The sequence below is a fragment of the Mesoplodon bidens genome (genome assembly GCF_964165515.1).
Source record: "Mesoplodon bidens genome assembly, chromosome: 2".
NCBI lineage: Eukaryota > Metazoa > Chordata > Mammalia > Artiodactyla > Ziphiidae > Mesoplodon > Mesoplodon bidens.
The window spans coordinates 178959832-178978509 of record NC_138177.1 but is presented as its reverse complement, the minus strand read 5'-3'; the positions used below and the strand labels follow the sequence as shown (position 1 = coordinate 178978509).

The 18678-nt window shown below is 54.7% G+C and overlaps 1 protein-coding gene across 2 annotated transcripts in view; it reads left to right on the top strand.

Annotated features, from left to right (window-relative positions):
• Positions 1-18453, top strand: part of PEX14 (peroxisomal biogenesis factor 14) — a 146692-nt gene extending 128239 nt beyond the window's left edge. For both annotated transcript variants that reach the window (XM_081225850.1, XM_081225849.1), the window contains 5 exons: positions 7443-7528; positions 10842-10944; positions 12110-12207; positions 15424-15515; positions 17253-18453. In XM_081225850.1, the coding sequence (XP_081081976.1) occupies positions 7443-7528; positions 10842-10944; positions 12110-12207; positions 15424-15515; positions 17253-17700 (827 nt within the window). In that variant the 3' untranslated portion in view covers positions 17701-18453. The remainder of the gene's footprint in view (positions 1-7442; positions 7529-10841; positions 10945-12109; positions 12208-15423; positions 15516-17252) is intronic.
• Positions 18454-18678: the final 225 nt, after the last annotated feature.

Here is an 18678-nt window from a genome sequence, read left to right as displayed (position 1 = left end):
TCATTGTACTTTTAATTTGTGTTTCTCTAATGACTAGTGATGTCAAGCATATTTTCATGTGTTTATTGGCCATTCATGTACTTTTGTGAAGTGTCACTTTTAAAAATCACCTTGTTTGTCTTTTTATTATTGAGTTGTAAAAGGTCTTTGTATATTCTGGTTACAGGTCCTTTATCAGATATATGTTTTGTAGATGTTTTCTCCCAGCCTATGGAGATATTTTCTTGACAGTGCCTTTTGAAAAGCAAAAGCTTAAAATTTTGATGATGTCCATTTTGTCATTTTTTTTCCTTTTATGGTTCATGCTTCTTTTGGTTTGTTTATGTTTTGTTTTTTAAAGATTTTTTGACGTGGACCATTTTTTTTAGGTCTTTATTGAATTTGTTACAATATTGCTTCTGTTTTATGTTTTTCGATTTTCTGGCCCCGAAGCATGTGGGAGCTTAGCTCCCAACCAGGGATCGAATCCGCACCCCCTGCACTGGAAGGCGAAGTCTTAGCCACTGGACTGCCAGAGAAGTCCCTGGTTCATGCTTTTTGTATCTTAGGATGTGTTTGCCTACCCCAAGGTTGCAAAGATTTTCTTCTGTGTTTTCTGTTTTCTTACAGTTTTTTCTTTTTTGTTTAGGTGTGTGATCTGTTTTGAGTTAAGTTTTATGTATGGTGTAAGGAAAGGGTCAAGGTTCATTTTTTACCCCCCTACAGATATCCAGTTGTCCCAGCACAATTGTTGTGAAGATTATCCTTTTCTCATAGAACTGCCTTGGCTTCTTTGTCAAAAATCAGTTGACCACACAAGCATGGGTCCATTTCTGGACTCTTCTGAATTCTTACAGTTTCATTAGAGCTCATATTTTTTAGTCTGTGAGTGAGGATATGGATATGCCTCTCAGTGTCCTTCCTGCCTAAAGATGACACTGCTGATAGCATTGCAGCCCATGAGAAGTGGAAAAGATCGTCTTTCACAGGACGTTCATGTGAAGACAGGCCTTGGGTTTTCAAATGTTACTTCTGTTGGGCTGCTGTGGTGCCTTTGCCTTCCAGGCTGTGCTCTGGGTCGGTTTGTCTTTCTGGCCGCCGCCAGCCATCCACAGCTCAGCCTGTGGTACCTTTCAGCTGGTCACCAGTCTCCCTGTGCATTTAGCCTGGCAGTCCTTTCCTGTAACAAGCACTGATCTGGCGGACTGGCTTTATTCCAGTACCTCACTGTGGATGAGCCTGTCTTATCATTCAGTTTTCAGCGTGCCTTGCGAACAAAGCTGATGGGATGATTTGAGAAGCTGCTGCTTTGTGGAGTCACGGCTCCAGCCTTGAAGAGCCTGGAGGGGACCGCAGCTAGGCTTGCCCAGTGCCTGCCACTGCCCTGCCCTGTGCTCAGGCTGCCGGCCTCCCCAAGGACTTGATAGTGTCTCCCTGTTGTCAGCCGGTACATCACTGGGTCCAGATCGTCTCAGCAGGATGATTTCATGACAGCTTTCAGCTCTCTTTTGTTGATGATTCTTTACTGGATTGTGGGATTTCCTTGGTGTCCGAGAGCCCCTGAGTCGGTGGTTTCATGCCGTGTTGTGTGCGCGATTCCCACTCCACATGTGTGTCCTTATTTGGTGATGTCTGTTCTCGCCTGCTAGGTGAGAGTCTCTTGGTAGGTTGAGATACAAATAAAGGAACTGAGTAATGTTGGTTTAGCTGGTGTTCAGTGAAGGGTTAGGGAGCCCTAGGGTTCAGCTTTCCTGCCCCTGAGGCGGCTGCCATACACCATGGATTCCCCGGAAGCCCTAGCCTTTTGGGCAGGCAGGGCCTGTGGGCACTGTCAGAGCTGAGGCTAGTTGATGGAGTCCTTGGGAGGGTAAGGAAGGCGTTGAGCTCCAAGGAACCTGACGCTCTTCCCCCTACAGTCGTCTGACCTCTGACCTCGTTGCAGCCTCAGACGCGAAGGCAGTCCCAGAAACGCGCAGCTGTGCAGGATGAGAAATGCTGCCGCAGTCGACTGCCTGTTCATCCTCAGGAGAGGCCAGCCATGAGGTGCCGGTAAAGTGCTGGGCCTTTCGACGAGTTGGCGAGTCAAGCCCGTTGGGCGAGTGCTGGAGACAATTGGAATCTGAATGACAGTAAAAAATATCATTGTCCCTGGGTTCTTCATCTTTTGTTTTTTATGTTTTGGGGATTTCAGTAAATTTTTATTTAAGTGGCCAGAAGTATAGAGAGTGGTACTTGAATAGAGTTCTACCATTTCAAGGTCCTTTGATGATAAATGTGTAACAGTGGAAAGTGTGCTAGCTTGGGATTCAGAAGACCCAGGACCTAATTTGGCACGGACTACCTGTTAACCTTACAGGCATGTACATAATATCTCAGAGTCTTTGTTCCCCATCCGTCCCTTGAGAGATTTGGGCTAGAAAATCTTTAAGACTCTTGATATATCTGATGAAACTTGAGTTGTCTTTCTTTTCTACCTCATCGAGATAGGCAAGGGACAAGATGTAGAGAGATTATTCCGGGCACTGAATTGCCACAATTATTACCAAGACAAGAGAAGTCAAAAAAGCCGTCCTGTGAGTGAGATTACTGATTCTCTTCATGCAGTGATGCTGACAGGTAGGCCTGGGTAAACGGTGTGAGTTCACAAACTTGTTTATTTACCTTGTTGTTCCTAAGCCTGTGGGAAAATGTAGGCAGGCACCCAAGGCAACGCATTCTGTATGTCCCAATTTCAAGGCACCCTTTTTTGCTTAAACCCTTCTCTGTATATTCTAAGTCATTTTTCTCTGCCCGTACACCTCCCACACTTCACTCAGGTTCTTCGCTTTCTCTTGTTGTCCTCAGAATGTCAAAATTATTGAGTCTTTTCATGTTTATTATGCTGGTGTCTCTGAGACACTCGCTGACAGACACCTGTTATGACTGATGTATTAATGTTCACTGTCCCTGGGTTCTTTAAATCTAGCAAAGCTCTGCCGCCTTCAGTCAAATGGTCTGTGCTTGATGAGAAGAGAAAACTGTCTTTGGGACCATCTGGTGGTGGTGTGGAACCAGGCCTCTTGCCAGCTTGGCCCCCAGTCTGCCTTGTCTGCAGGTGGGCGTCTTTGTCAGGCTAGAGGCTCTGAAGCTTTTGAAAAGCCCATTCATTCCACTTCCCTTGCCTTTGAGCTGGAGCAGAAGAACGACTGGCCCTATCTTCTGCCTCGACTGTATTTTCTGGACATTCAGGAGCATAGTGACAAGAGGCTGTAGCTCCGAGGTGCCCTGGGTTCCCTCATTGGGGGTCTGCACTGGGCTTGGAAAAAATTGGCCCCAGGGTGGGCAGCGGGGAGGGCTCCAGGTGGTCGTGGCTGGGGTCTGAGCTAGTTTGGGGTCATGCCGAGTGCTTTCTCAGTTGCCCTGGTCTGTACCCCTTGAAAGGCGTGCCACGGATAAGAGTTAGCTCCGTCTTAGTTTTTCTCTTTTTTCATTTTGCCACAAGACAGGATTGTATCACACATCTCCAAAACGAGTAAAATGGCATTTCAGCTTCTTGTCTTTATAGACTCTCTGAACTTTAGGAAAGATCATTCTGGTCCCTTTTCATTAATAATGAAAACCAGGGGGCAATAAAATGTTCTTAACGTGAGCACGGCAGAAACAAGGAGCGGTGCGGGGGTGAAGGTGCGGCTGGCAGGGAGCCACAGGTGTTTCTTGGTGCTTGAGGAGGTCAGGCTCCGGAGAGCGGGGAGCAGCGGTAGGAGGGGTCCTGGTTCTTGGACCCTTGACCTGCCAGCATCTGCTCAGCCTCGGCTGTGTTACCCGGAACGAGAGGCTGCACTTCTCAAGGCATGCACTGTGTGTTTGCAGGAAAGAAGAAGGATGCAGCAAACTCTGGGTTCTGGTCCAGTTTTCAGGCCAGTTGCAACTGTTTTCCTGTAAGATATTTAGTGGGTATTTGAGAAGTCACTGGTGAGTAGAACTTTCTGGACATGTGCCCATTTTGAATACTGGGGATTTTCGCAGCACAGATGGATGTTCTGGGTGTGGATTGAAGCCCCACGGAACAGCGTGGGGCTGCAATCCACAGCGACTCTTTTGAAAAGTGGCAAGGTTACTCTGTCTTTGATTTTTCCTCCTAAAAATGAACTTGCACCAGATGTTGGAATCAAGGCAGTCAGAGCAGAGCAGGCGGAGCCAAGAGAGGTGCCTGCTTGGGACCTGGAGCCTCCTGGCTTCTCACCGTCACAGTGAAAGGTCTACCTCAGTGGTCTCGTCTCAGAGTTTTCCATTTCACGATCAGCGGTCGCTTCTCTGTGTCGCTCCGCATCGGATGGGGGTGTTCACTGCAGGTCAAAGCAGCAGAGCTCCCTTCTGGAGACAGTGTGTAGACGTGAACCCTGAGTGTCACCGTGCAACCGTGGAGAGGAGTGGGGAGTCTTGGCTCGCCGTGACCCAAACCCCAGAACCTGTAAAAGAATAGATCGATATGTTTACGTAAACATGAAAACACTCTGTGCCACAAAAAGTAGACCATAAGCAGAGTCAAAAGAAAAATATACTAGGAAGAATTTTTACAACTCCTTTCACAGACAGAGGGCTAATTTCCCTGTTGTATAAGAAGTTTCCATGAATTGGGGAAGGAAATTAATAAAGAAATTGAGTAGAAAAGTAGGGAACATATAGTATACCAAAAAGGAGATGCAGATGAAAAGATTGTTCAGTCCTCACTTGTAATAAGGTAAATGCAAATTAAAGCTAGAGGGAGGTACTGTTGTTTTGCTCTAGTACTGGCAGAAATCTGTGCGTGTGCTTAACCCATTATGTTGGGGTGGCTGTGAGGAAACAGGTGGGAATGAACTGGTTCAGCCCCCATGGAGGACAGTTTGGCAGACTATCTCAGACTGCTCTGGCCCAGCCTCCTAGGAGTTCACGTTTACAGATGGACTTGTACATGTACATGAGATGCCATATGTACAGGCTCACTGATGGCAGCGTTGTGTGAAATAGGAAAAGACTGGAAATCATCTAAATGTCCATCATTAGGGAATTGGTTTAATGGAATATTATGCAGCATTAGTAAAAAAGAAGAATGAGAAATGGGGGAAAAGAGAAGGAAAATGATGCCCATGTGTGTTGCCTCATACTTGCATAAAAATTCTCTGCAGGAGGGCTTCCCTGGTGGTGCAGTGGTTGAGAGTCAGCCTGCCGATGCAGGGGACACGGGTTCGTGCCCCGGTCCGGGGGGATCCCACATGCCGCGGAGCGGCTAGGCCCGTGAGCCATGGCTGCTGGGCCTATGCGTCCGGAGCCTGTGCTCCGCGACGGGAGAGCCCACAACAGTGAGAGGCCCGCGTACCGCAAAAAAAAAAAAAAAAAAAATTCTCTGCAGGATAAAGAAGAAACTATTAATACAGTGGTTCTTGGTGGTGGAGGAAGCCTCTTTGCAGTAGACTGACGTGTGCTGTGTGATGTTTAGACCATGTGCGTGTATTACCTATTCAGAACCTGTAAGCTCAAGAAGGGAGTTGATCACAGTCTGTGCAGGAGACTCCGGGCTGGGCCACATTGGGAAACTCGTGTGGAATCCACAGGCAGGGGCAGGGTCGGGTGGCCAGGGAGAGACACTCTTCCAGGCTCTCCCATCACCATCGTCTCTGCCTCCTGAGAGCCCCCTTCAGCAGCTCAGGGAAGAGGGAGCATCCTCCCCGCCCTCTTGGAGGTCTTTGCCACTTGGATCCCCGATCAGACTGCATGCCAGCAGCCCCTCCTCCCCATGTGCTCACATCCTGCCAAGGACTTTAAGAACCGCCCCTCTCCTGCTCTCCTTTGGTCATGAAGCGCCAGGACGTGGCCAGTACCTGCAGGCCCAGGGGAGGGGGACGGCTGGAGTCACAGGCGTCCGTCTTGGAGGAGATGAGGCGCCCGGCCGCGTGTGGAGTGCGGTGGCTCTTCCTCCCTCACCTTCTCTCATAGATCCACTTCCAGATCCCAGGTCCTTGTCGCAGCAGCGTGCCTTGGGTGGGTGCCTTCTGGGTCACTGTCCTGGCACCTGGTCTGAGTCCACAGACTGGTGGTGTCCTGCACCACGGATGGTTCTGGAAACAGTGGCCCACGCACCCCTCCCCCCGCCACCCCCTGCCCAGTGGCTGGTCCCTTGAGAGGAGGCAGCTGGGTGGCCTGGACGTGGCTGCTTCAGGTAGACGTTCCAGAAGGAGCTCACGTGCTTTCCCGTGTGCCTGACAGAATCGCTGGGCGTCACATCAGGTTATGGACATGAAAGCCCTTGTAAACAGTTCGTGGGGAAGTTTATGAAGTAGAAAACTCTCCTCTCCTCCTCTGGCAATAGAAGTTCATTCAGGGGTTGGAGGGGACTTTGTGTTCCGAAGGGCCTGATCCTACATGAAGACCAGCTGCCTGTGTCCGGATCCCCTGAGACGGTCCGTCCTGGGCTCAGTCCCTCTTGCCTTTGGAGGCCCCTTGCGGTAGCCTCTCCCTGCTTTCTCGCCTCCACGGCCTCCCACCTGTAGCTGCTCTCGGTGCTCCCTGATGTTCTCCCAAAACACAGAGCTGACCATGTCACTCCCTGATTCAGAGCCTTCAGTGACCCCACTGCTTGTGAAACGATGGGCAGGTTCCTTGGGAGCGCTCACCGCCAGGCCAGCCTTTCCCACCTGCCCCCCACCCCGCTCCCCCCACCGCTCCCCTCTCTGCTCTTGCTGTCTCTTGGCCAGCAGTAACCCCGTCACCCTGGGTGAAGCCCACGGGCTCCCCCGTCTGCTTGAGCACAGGTCAGCCTCAGCCTTTGCACTTCTTGTCCCCTGCCTGGAGCGCCGTGCCCGGGACCGCACAGGTCTCGGCATCCTCCTCCGAGGCCCTGCCATCCGCACTCTCTCCTGGTCCCGTTTGGTGTTCTCGATCGCTGTCCGGAGCCACCTCGTTCGGTTGTTGGTAGGCTGTCTCCTCTCCACCAGGCTCAATGTGAGAGCAGAACAGGGCAGGGGTCTCGCCACCACTGTAACCCGTGCCTACGGCACTGTCGTGCACCCTGTCAGGGCTTCATCAAGTTGAATAAACAGGTGATGCAGACTTTGCCCTGCTCTGAGGTGGCTCCAAGCTCACGTAAGAGGGTGTGTGGGCGTGTATTCGTGCACACCTGGGTGTGGTCATGGCAGCCTCACTGGATCCTTTAGTCCTCGAAGTGGAGCCCCTGCCCTAGGTCTTCAGATCGCCTCTGCCGCCCACCTCCCACCCCGGGCCTCAGCCCGTCTAGACACCAGCCCACGGCAGCTGCACAGTCCAGGGGCCTGGGAGGAGGAGGGAGACGCAGCCCAGCCGCATCCTGATGCTCACCCCCCATCTGAGCACGAGACACACCCCCCGGCTGAGATGAGGAGCCTGAATCCACGTGCTCTCCTGCCTCAGGGGGGTGAGTGCCAGTGCCAGTGCCTCTTCTCCTGACATGCCTTTTCCCCCGACCTTAGGCCCTGCGGGTTCCCGGTGGAGAGATTACAGCGCCTTGGCCATCATCATGGCAGGGATAGCGTTTGGCTTTCACCAGCTCTACAAGGTAAGCTGCCCCTCCCTGCACTCCCTTGGCGCTGCCCTGAGCCCGGGGGCAGCAGTGGCCTGCCTGCAGAGGCCGAGCGCCCTGATGATCTCGCTCGCTGAGGGGTGTCCAGGTCAAGTCCTGGTCCTGTTCCCACCCGGGTGGGTGCGCTTGGCAGGTTCAGACCCGCCTCATCTACTGGACTCGGCACCTCCCCTCCAAGTCCCTGCTGCACAGGGTGATGAGGCCCGTCGATCAACGAGCCACATCAGATACTTAGAACAGTGCCTGGCACTTAGTGAGCAGGCCAGACCTTTCTGAGAGACAGAATGACGTGTGGTTAAGGGCACGAACGCTGGGGCCCAGCTGCCTGGGTTGCACCCTGGCTCTGCCACTTGGCAGCTGTGTGACCGCAGGCTCAGCGGTTCTGTGTGTAACATGGGGACAATAGTACCTACCTTACGAGGCTGTTGTGATGCTGAAAGGAGTCAGTGCTCCCCTGGAAGGTGCTCTGTGCCCAGCACACAGGAGGCGCTCTGTACGCTCTTGAGAATCTCAGTACAAACGTATCTACAGGATCTACCTTCTCCCCCTGTGTATTGTGTTGGCATCCGTGTAAACCTAGGGCTTTACATGGAGTACGTAGTCAGCCCTCAGGATCCCAGAGTTCATTGCTTACAACGGAGCTGCAGGCGTGAAGTAACGTTTACTTCCTTGATACCAGATACTAATCAGATACTAATGACCAGCTACTAACTTTGATTTGAAGCAAGTTGAGTCTTTTTTAGAAGTTGCAGAGCCAGGGTAGGTCCTTAGAGACAAAAGGTAAAAGAGTGGCCGGCGGACTTACTCTCTGCTGGTCCTGGAAAGAGAAGCCCCCTTTCCTTCTGAGGCCACCTGCGACTCCATCTCTGATTTGGAGATTTTTAAAAAAGAATCTGAATGACTATCCAGACTCATGTTGTACCTTTTTTTTTTTTTTTTTGGCCACGCCACGCAACTTGCTAGATCCTAGTTCCCCGACCAGGGATCAAACCCGTGTCCACTACAGTGGAAGCACGGAGTCCTAACCACTAGACCGCCAGGGAAGTCCCCCCATGTTTAACTTTTAGCACATGAAACATGTTTCAGCATTGTACTCTGGGATTCTTAATTTTTCACATAAGTGCAAAAGCTAATGACAGAGTTGTAGCAGAATATAATCTTTTCAGTGTAGCATTTATTCTTGAAGTTGGGAATCTCCACGTTAGAAATCCAGAAACAAGATGTTCTGGGTCCTGGGACTTCTCCCTCTGATGCCACTGTGGCCTGAAAGCCTATTTCCAACCACTGACTGCGTACAGTCACCAAGAAGAAGAATATGCTAAGACAGGATTCTCACATCAATGTCCCAGCTCTACTGAGCGGTACCTGATAGTCACATGGCTCCCCTTGGACGGCCTGTGATCTGGTGGAGACAGAAAGCATAGCTCCCCTTGGAGCAAAGCAGAGATATTATCAGTTGTTTTCACGAAGCTCTGATCTTTAGTCTCTACTTTAAAAAAGAAGAGACATTGGGGTTTCCCTGGTGGCACAGCGGTTGAGAGTCTGCCTGCCAATGCAGCGGACACGGGTTCATGCCCCGGTCTGGGAGGATCCCACATGCCACGGAGAGGCTAGGCCTGTGAGCCATGGCCGCTGAGCCTGCGCGTCCGGAGCCTGTGCTCCACAACGGGAGCGGCCACAACAGTGAGAGGCCCGCATACCACAAAAAAAAAAAAAAAAGAGAGAGACATTGAGAGATCAGTCACGATGGTGACAAGAGAATTTAAAAAACATCTGCTAAATTAAAAAACAAAAAGGAGAGGTAAGCTGTTACCTTGTTTTATAAATATGTAAAGATTTTGGCTGGGGTAGTGTATGTGTTCCTTTCCTTGGCATTTTTGATCTTAAAAATGGAATTTTTAGTCCATTACACATGTAAGAATTTCTTGACTTTTATACTTAGGAAATTTTCAACCTGGAATGTAAGGCTCCATTTTATGAGTTTCAGCTCAGCTGTGGGTAATAACTCACACGATGGTTGAAAAGCACTTTGCAAAATAGAAAATGCTCCTATACGTATGCTAAATGGTGGTCTTCACTTAGGAGTTGCTCTTGAAGTGAGTTCTCTGACAGGCCCCTTGTGAGAGACCTCCTATCTTCCCCAGTACAGAAGCCTTAATGGAGAAGTTGCTGTCTTTTCCCCTCTGGGGCCCGAATGGAGTAAGAACCAAAGTCTCCTTTGGTCACACCTGCCAGTTATGACACCTGCCAAGCTTGCACTGTGCCACCCCTGGTGCCACCCCAGTAAAGTTGGTGACTGGTGTCACGCTCCTAAGATGGGGGGCTCCACGTCCAGAGCTTTTGGAGTTTGGAGCCCATGTTCTTTTGTCCAGCTCTCCCAGCGGGCACCTTGCCGCCCACCTCTCTCTATCCCTTCACACCTCCAAGCAGGCAGTCAGTTACCAGCTGCGCCCCGTCTGCCTTCCTCCCGAATGTTCCGAGGTTCTCAGAACATTCAAGATTGCCCTGCAGCATCAGCTTCCTTTTCCCCCACGGTCAGTCTCTCCTGGTTCTGCACCTTGCTCCCCCTCTGCCCCATGTCTCAGTTCTGGGAGGGTCTGGCTGCATTGAACTCTTATCTGAAGGAAGCTTGTTCTGAGGATTCAAGGCTTTTCGAAGAAGAATGGGCGTGACCTCCTTAGGCAGCCTCGGAATACCCATGTTATTATCCCCTCCTAGTGGAAGAGCCAAAGGTCCCACAAATCTGTTGTGGATTTTGATCTTGTTTCTTGAATAATTTTTTTGTTTATTTTTACTTGTTTGTTTCCGAATGGAGAATTCATTCACGTGGTTCAAGACGTTAAAGGTTCAGAAAAGTGTACAGCAAACTTCCCTCCCACTCCCCCCTGGAAGCCACCAGTGGCATCACTTTCTTGTATAACCTTTTGCATTTTTATGATATACAACTTTTAAAGTAGAATTTTGAGTATTTTTGGACACAGAAGTATTGTATACAGCAACATTTAAAAATCTAAAAGAACCAAAAAGTGCTCCATCATAGTGGGTCAAATTGATTTTTTGTGTCCCTGTTCCCTGGTTCTGGTCCTGATTCAAACAGAGTTTTTTTTTTTTTAATGTGGTTGTAATCACAGCCTCATAATTTTCGGATGTCTTGTTCATTTACGGTGTTGGCGTAGGGTTTCCGAAACCCAGGGTTGATGGAGAGAAAGTTGGTCGGCAGAATTTGAGAGGCTGTTGAAGAGTATCCCAAGTACGTACCCATTGCTCACGTGCACCCTGCTTCTTGCAGAAATACCTGCTCCCCCTCATCATGGGCGGCCGGGAGGACAGGAAGCAACTGGAGAGGATGGAGGCGAGTCTCTCAGAGCTGAGTGGCAGCGTGGCACAGACAGGTAAAGATTAATGACTCCACCAAGTCACCCCTCAAAGCCTTCTCCGAGCAGCCCCTTCTTTGCCCCCTCCCCTCTCCCCTCCGTCTCCACTTTATGTGGTGACTTCATTTATCTGCTCTGAGAATCTGTTCACATTTGCAAATGAAGCCGCCGTCATTTCGGTTTAATTTGAAATTGCTTGTTTACTGTCGGCGCGGCCTCAATTAATTATGTTTTTACGGAAAGGCTCCCAACCTCAGAATATTAATAAGGGGAATAAAATGACAGCCTTTCTAAGGGCTGTAAAGTTCATTTTTAATTTCTGCTTCTATGAGGTTTTCAGGGGGGTTTTCAGCAATTTTCCCCCTTCCCTCTAAGAATCCAACACAGGGTCAAGAGAGGCTGTAATTACTGCGGCTCCAGGGACCCTGGCCACCTCCTCTGTCATCGACTCCACGGGGCTCACGTTCATTACCCGGTGCCCCAGTGATGGCCCAGATTAGCTGGGACCTGTCGCACCGGAGGTGGTTTTCTCCTTTATAAACTTGTTTACTAGATGGAGCCTCTGAATCTAAAAACTCTGGCAAACTAGAGAGCTGCCTATCCCAGGCAGGAGTCTGTCCCTCGGGGGCATGTTTGTGAAGCCCTCGGAAACCCTCTGGAGCACATGCCCTGCTGGCATGTCTCCTCGGAGGCTGACGGTGGGCCGGGAGCTCCAGCAGCCTCTGGGTTGGGTGGGGAGGACAGGAAGGAGCGTAAGGAAATGGGATTTGCAGTTTGTAACCCTCTGGGCCGTTGTGGACTGAGATGTCTCTCTCCCAGGATTGGAGACTTTCCATGAGATCTGCAGTGGCGTGGGGAGGCCCGGGAGATGGGGGATGCAGGCAGGATGGAAGTTGCAAGAGCCAAGCGAATCATAAACAGATAGAATTAGAGGGGAGAGGTTTTGGACGGACATACTGTTGACCACGGACAACTACACAATAGAAAGATAAAGTAGAAATACTAGAGGTGAGATACAGTGCAGGTAGATGCCCCAGAGTGCAGATGAATTATGTGGATTGCACGGGCTGGGGGGGCGGGGGGGAATGTCTGCAGATAAATTAGATGCAGCAGCTTATAGGTGTGTGGACAGAAGGAAGAATCTGTATCACTTAACAGAGATGCACCTGCTCTTTCCTCCCAGTGACTCAGTTACAGATGACTTTAGCCTCTGTCCAGGAGCTGCTGATCCAGCAGCAGCAGAAAGTCCAGGAGCTCGCGCACGAACTGGCCACAGCCAAGGTACTTGTCCCCGACCCTCTGGTCCCTCTAGGTCCGGGTCTGCCCTGCACGGCTCTTCACTCCTGTCCTTTGTGCCCAGGTCACGGCATCCGCTGGGGTCTGATGTTGTCTCTTCTGACACTGGTGACCCTGCCCTTGTAGAGACAGGAGGCGGTCACCGTGCTGGTGGTGTGGCATTCAGGGACGGAGGCTGTCCTTTCTGTCTCCGTGTCACCTCCCAACAGGAGGGAGGAAAAGCAGCTCTGTGCCTGTGGCCCTCCCGTGGCAGCACACGCCCCAGATCTGGTGGTGGCCAGTGTCGACCCGGGGTGGTCTCCACCGCAAGTTAGGTCAGAGGTCCCGGCGTTGCCGAGAGCGATCGCAGGGAACAGGGTGGGGGGAGTGTGAGCCCAGACCTAGGCTGAGGTGCTGCCGTGGGTGGGTGCCCCAAACCCAGGCCTCGGGATCCGGTAACCCCCAGAGGAGTGTAGACCCACCTGGGGTCGACTGAGGCGGCTTCCGTGCCTCACTTCGCACACCTGGAGCTGTCTTGGCAACATCAGACCCTAGGATCAGACCACCGGGGTTCAGGCTCTCCTGTGCCCCGTGCTACCTGTGTGACCGCAGACAAGCGACTTGCTGTCCCCTCGTCTGTAAGAGGGAGCTGTACCGCACCTCCCTCGTTGCCTGTCCCCACTGAGGACGGAGCCTGGCTCCCGTCAGCCCCGGCGTGGCAGGCTTTGGGTCTGGGTTCTGTGCGTGTGTGACCGGGTGTTCCCGAGACAGACTGGGCCCGGGAGACAGCGGTCCAGTGGCTCCGGGGCGTCCACTGCCCTCCCCACTCCATCCCCGCCTCCCGGGTTGCCTTCTGGCTGCTTCCACGCCGCCGTGCTGTAAAGGATCTCGCTCCGAGCAGCTCTCCCAGAGGGAGCCCCACCCCAGTGCGCGACTCCGTGTGAGCCGGCCCTCCCGTGAAGAGGGTCCCCGAGAACCCTCTCGTGGGGTACCCCACCCACGGAGGCCAGCGGCCACCGCCAGCCACCGCGCATGCGCCCCGCGGGCGGGCGGGCGGCCCGTAAAGCAGCCGAGGAGGCGGTCACGGGCTGCGACCACCTCTCCTCCACTGTCTTCCGGAGCGGCAGCCTGCCAGTGGCCAGAAGCCTTTCCAGAAGTTGGAAAACTGTTTTCAGACCTTAAGCATTAAGATTAAGACCACATGTTGCATTTTAGGAGGGGTGGGGGGCCCGGGGTAGCGTTTGAGCGCCGCCTCTGAGGGTGTCTCGTGCTTGTTTTTCTGATGCCCCCCCACCGCCCGCCCCCAGCCCCTTTCATTCTCTGCTGTGCTGAAGCCGTGCTCACTGGTGTCTAAACCCATCTGTGTGAAGGCTTCGGTTACCCCATAAACCAAAGACTCAGAGCTGTGTTTTCTCAGCTGTAATGTAAGTTTTTATATCTGGCTTCCAAACCCCTACTGCAGCACTGTAAAAAATTAAAAAGAAGAGCATTCAGTAATTAAAAAACCTACATAAAACTGAAGGCTGGGAATTTTCTACAACTGTTTTTTAGAGACTGGCTAAAAAGCCCCAGATGTCAGATTTTATTTCTAAATCCTGGCATCTGGCACCATATGCGTTTGGAAATTTGAGTCCTTTGTAGGCCGGTGAGTGGAAATTGCTCCCTTGTTAATGGGCTGCTATAGCTTTCAAGGTCTCAGAGAGGCCAGAGCAGTGGCTCCTGGGTCTGCGCTGTCTGGTGGTCTGGAGTGGGGACCCCGAGGGGATGTGTGTGAGGGCGGCCGAGCGCCTGTGTGCGCTCAAACCGAGGCTGCCCGGGGTTTCTTTCCTGAGGCCCGCAGCCCCCGCGGGGGTGCTTCCCGCTGCGGAGCCGGGCTGGGCTGCCGGCCGACGCGGGACCCATAGCACCCCTCACCCCACCTTAGAGCCCCGCAGGCTGGTGGGAATGTGCGGGGCCCCTCCGCGCTGCCAGCCTGGGGCTCCCCACGCTCTCCTGAAGTCAGGGCCCGGGTGTTCTGTGGCAGGCGGCGGGGGCCTTGTACCCGTAGGCAGAGGCCCACGCACCCGAGGCCATCACACCTGGGACTGGCCCGTAAACACTTCGCAGGCAGCTTGGCTGAGGCAGCTGCCGTTTGGGGGACCTCCTCTCCATCTGTTCCAGCAAGATTGCCAAAGAAAGGTGTGGTCGTTTGAAGTTTACAAAGAAAACAGTGTCAAAGGGGAAGGTGTGTGGGGAAGGGTGGCGTTTGTCTGAGGTTCCTGTGGCTGCTTCCCCTGTGGGCCCTCCTCCGGGACGTCTTCGTTCTCCCTGCTGAACCTTCAGGGTCATCCCGAAGAACAGCTGCAGATGGGCGGCCTGGCCCTCGGCTCCTGGCTGTGCAGACAGCGGGGCCCAGTGCGTGGCCTGACGTTACAGCTGCGTGGGGAAGGGTATCCTGGGCGAAGCCTGCCTTCTGGGCATGATTGAGAGTAGAGCTGGGGGATGGGCCAGGCAGGTGCTCAGGTGTCTCCCTTGACCCTCCAAGGTGGCTCCAGGTGCCAGGCTCCTGGTACCTGTGGTTGAGGTGGCTGCCTGTCCCAGCCCTAGAGTTCCCGTGTGTGTGTGTGTGTGTGTGTGTGTGTGTGTGTGTGTGTGTGTGAGATCTCTCTGCAGGGAGAGGGACTTAGGTGGAGGGAGTCGTTGTTGTAGAGATGGAATTTATTTATCTTAATAGTTTTGTTTTAATGGAATGTTTCAAATACATCTGGAAATGGGGGGGCTGCACAGCAAGCCCACACGTTCTGGCTACACAGCTGCAGCCGCTGCCTCGGGCCCGTCCTGCCGTACCCCTACCTGCAGGTGATTTTGAAGCACATCCCAGAGAGCATATCATTTCATATTCAGACACTTCTATAAAAGATAAGGGCTCTTTTGTTGTTGATGTTTTATTTTACATAACCAGGATGCCACTATCACACCTGAATGCATGTCATGATTCCCTAATATAGTCAGCTATCCAAATAGACTTGTGGGAATGTTTGTTCTAAGGGAGTCGTCACTTAAACAGAGATCCAGGCAGGCAGACCCCTGAATGGGCCGCAGCAGAACCGTACCGAGGGGGTTCCCGGCTGGCACTCAGGACACGGAATCCCCCTGGGGTCTTCCTTGCCACCCCAGCAGTCTGAGCTCCAAGGGGTGGGAGGAGGTGCCGCTCTGATCCCCTGTCCCCTGTGTGACTTTCAGGCCACCACTTCCACCAACTGGATCCTGGAGTCCCAGAACATCAATGAACTCAAGTCGGAAATTAACTCCTTGAAAGGACTTCTTTTAAATCGGTAGGAACTGAAAAGGCGCGGGCTTCTGTTCTGCTCTCTGACTTTGACTTGGGGGAGGGAGCTCTTGAGGCCCATCCAGCTGCCAGCCATTGGGGGTGGGGGGGCACGTCTCCCTGGGGGGCCCCTGTGCATCCCACCCCAGATTGAGCTGCATGATTCAGGCATTGAGTTTGGGAATCTCTTGCGCTTCCACCTTCCCTCCCTGGTTGGCCTCTCCCTCCCCGCTCTAGGGGTGACAGCCTGTAGTGCCCACGAGTTTTGAGATACAGTCACTTGGTCCTGTCAAGACCCAGTCAAGGGCAGCTGGAGCCAGAAGCAGGGCCTTGAGCAGAGGAGAGAATCCCCACCCCTCCAGATAGGGCCATCTCCTCCCCTGTCCTCAGCCCCGGCTGGACCTCTCAGTGACGGCTTGGTCCCAGAGAAGGTCCCCCCAGGGGGCCAGGCCAGGGGTCTCTGTTCCTGCTCAGTTTGAAGAGCCCTACGATTCAAGGCAGAGGCAGATGCAGTGCCCGCCTCCCCACACCCCGGCTCTTGTGGTCTCACTCTGCTGTCCCTCCGCAGGGACAGCACCAGCGCAGCCCTGACAGGAGGGTGACCAGCTTGTCCGGGCTTGCCTGGGCCCATCTGTTTTTAAAACTGAAAGTCCTGTGTCCTGGGCCGCCCCTCCTGCAGGGCGCCCGGGGGGTTAGTGGGGGCTGAGCAAGGCGGGGGCCTTCACTCCAGGTCAGTGATGGGGGCTGGCAGTGTCTCGTGGTCCCAACCAGAGGACCCAGTTCTCCAAGCCACCCACTTCCAGGCTGTCTGTGGGGAAAAGGGCACGGCTGAGCTCGGAGCACCAGAGGGCTGTCCGCTGGGGACGCGGTGAACGCCGAGGCACCGACTGTGCGCTCTCCGTGGCAGGGTCTGAGGTGGAAGGGCTGTCCGGGGCCAGAGCTGGTGCTCTGGTGGGCAGCCCAGGAGGCGGCAGACCTTTGTCCTCCCAGCTCAGGCAGGGGTGATCCCGCCTGTCCTCGAGCTTGATTTCCAAGCCCTTGCCAAGCGGACCTGACATCCCAGGTCTGGGCTGGGCTGGCTGCTGGCCCAGGACCCAGGGCAGGGACGCAGGAGTGGGAGGGAGAACTGGCTCTTCTGTCAAGTGTCGAGCTCGGAGGTTTTCTAGAAAAGTGCTAGTTCACCAGCCCTTCTGGTTCTGATGTCTCTGACCCCGAGACCAGTGGCCAGGCTCTCCCACAGCCCCTGCCTTTGCCCAGGCCACAGGCAGGTGAGAGTGGAGGCCCAGGGGTCTTGGCTTCCCAGGCTTCTGGCTCCCCACCGTTGCTCGCTGTCCCTCCCAGGCCTGGAGGCTGGGACAGTGCTGTAAGGGTGGGAGGGAACGGGCGCCAGGGCGTGGCAGGGCCCCCGGAGCCAAGTGTCCAGCAGCTGCCAGGGAGGGCGGGCCTGGCCCCAGGCAGAGGGGACCCCAGGAGGCACCCTGAGTGGACTGGGGGCTCTGCAGGCAGCCCTGGTGCCTCTGGCTTCCGTCTCAGCTGCTCCCACCTCAACGGGCCAAGAGGCCTTGTTTCCAGAGGAGGGGGAGGGAGGGGAGGTGGGCATGGGCCGCGGAGCTCCAGCCTGTCCCCTGGCCCTGTCCCCTGCTCAGTGGCCCTGGGGTGGCTGCTCAGCCTCCGTGAGCATTCTGGGTCGGGAGGGTGCGGCTCTTCTGTGGGTGACCCTGCCGTCTTCTCCCTCCTCGGCCAGGAGGCAGTTCCCCCCTTCCCCTTCGGCCCCGAAGATCCCCTCCTGGCAGATCCCGGTCAAGTCCCCGTCACCCTCCAGCCCCGCGGCCGTGAACCACCACAGCAGCAGTGACATCTCGCCCGTCAGCAACGAGTCCACGTCGTCCTCGCCCGTGAAGGAGGGCCACAGCCCCGAGGGCTCCACGGCCACGTACCACCTGCTGGGCCCCCAGGAGGAGGGCGAGGGGGTGGTGGACGTCAAGGGCCAGGTGAGGATGGAGGTGCAGGGCGAGGAGGAGAAGAGGGGGGATGAGGAGGACGAGGAGGACGAGGACGTGAGCCGCGTGGACGAGGAGGACCGCCTGGGGGTGCAGAGGGAGGACCGCCGGGGTGGGGACGGCCAGATCAACGAGCAAGTGGAGAAGCTGCGGCGGCCCGAGGGCGCCAGCAACGAGAGCGAGCGGGACTAGGCGCCGGGGTCAGGGTCCAGGTGCAGGGCGTGGCCTTGAGCCCCGCGGGGGCAGGGCTGCCGCAGCCTCGCCGGCCTGGGCGGCATGAGGGCCGAAGCCTGTCCACCCCGCCCACCGCAGACAGACAGGCCTCTGACCTTGTTCTCATGTCAGGCCGAGGGCTCCGAACTCTCTGGGCGCAAGCCCCCCCCCCAGCCCCCTCCCAGGCAGACGTCCCGTCCAGGGGTGTCTGCTGGGCTTCTTAGCCAACCTAACGCCGTGCATGACAAGAGGTAGTTTTATTACCTGACTCCTGACCCTCTGGAGGAGGAGCCGCGGGGCCTGGCGTCTGCCGTCCCTTCCCTCCGCCCCGGCTCCCTCACTGCTTCTCACCAGTGACCAAGGGGGCCGCGCTCTCGTGATCCCCAAAGCAACGGCTCTGCGCTCCCCTCTGGGTGAGGGCCCCCCGGGCCCCCCAGCCAGTCCCTGCCCGGACGATGCCACCCTCATGTGCCCGTCACAGCCGCAGCCCGTCGTCCGCCACCCACGACATCACGCTGCTCCCGACCGTTCGCTTGCCGCATCGTGGCCCAGCTACTGCCGTGGCGAGATGTGGTCCCACCTCCACTAGGAGCCAGGCACAGGGCCTTCCTGTCTGTCCCCTGCCCCGCCCTGCCCCCCAAACACGTGTTCTTTTGTGTGATCAGGTATAGGTTTCAGAATATAAGATACGACTGTATATAATTGTAATAAATATGAGTTGCCACTATTTAATTCCTGCCTGTGGCTCCCTGTCTGCTCACGGCACCCCGTGCCCAGGGGTGGATCTCGGCCAAGGCCGCACCAGGTGGGCCCGGGGAGGGGCCGCGGGGGTGGCGCCCGGCAGCCCTGCGGTGGGCCTGATGGGGGCAGCCCCTGCTTCCCTCGGCCAGTCTCTCCCCTAAGGCAGGTGTCGCAGCCGCTCACCCACAGCTGGAGGGTCTCGTCCTCGGTCCTGAG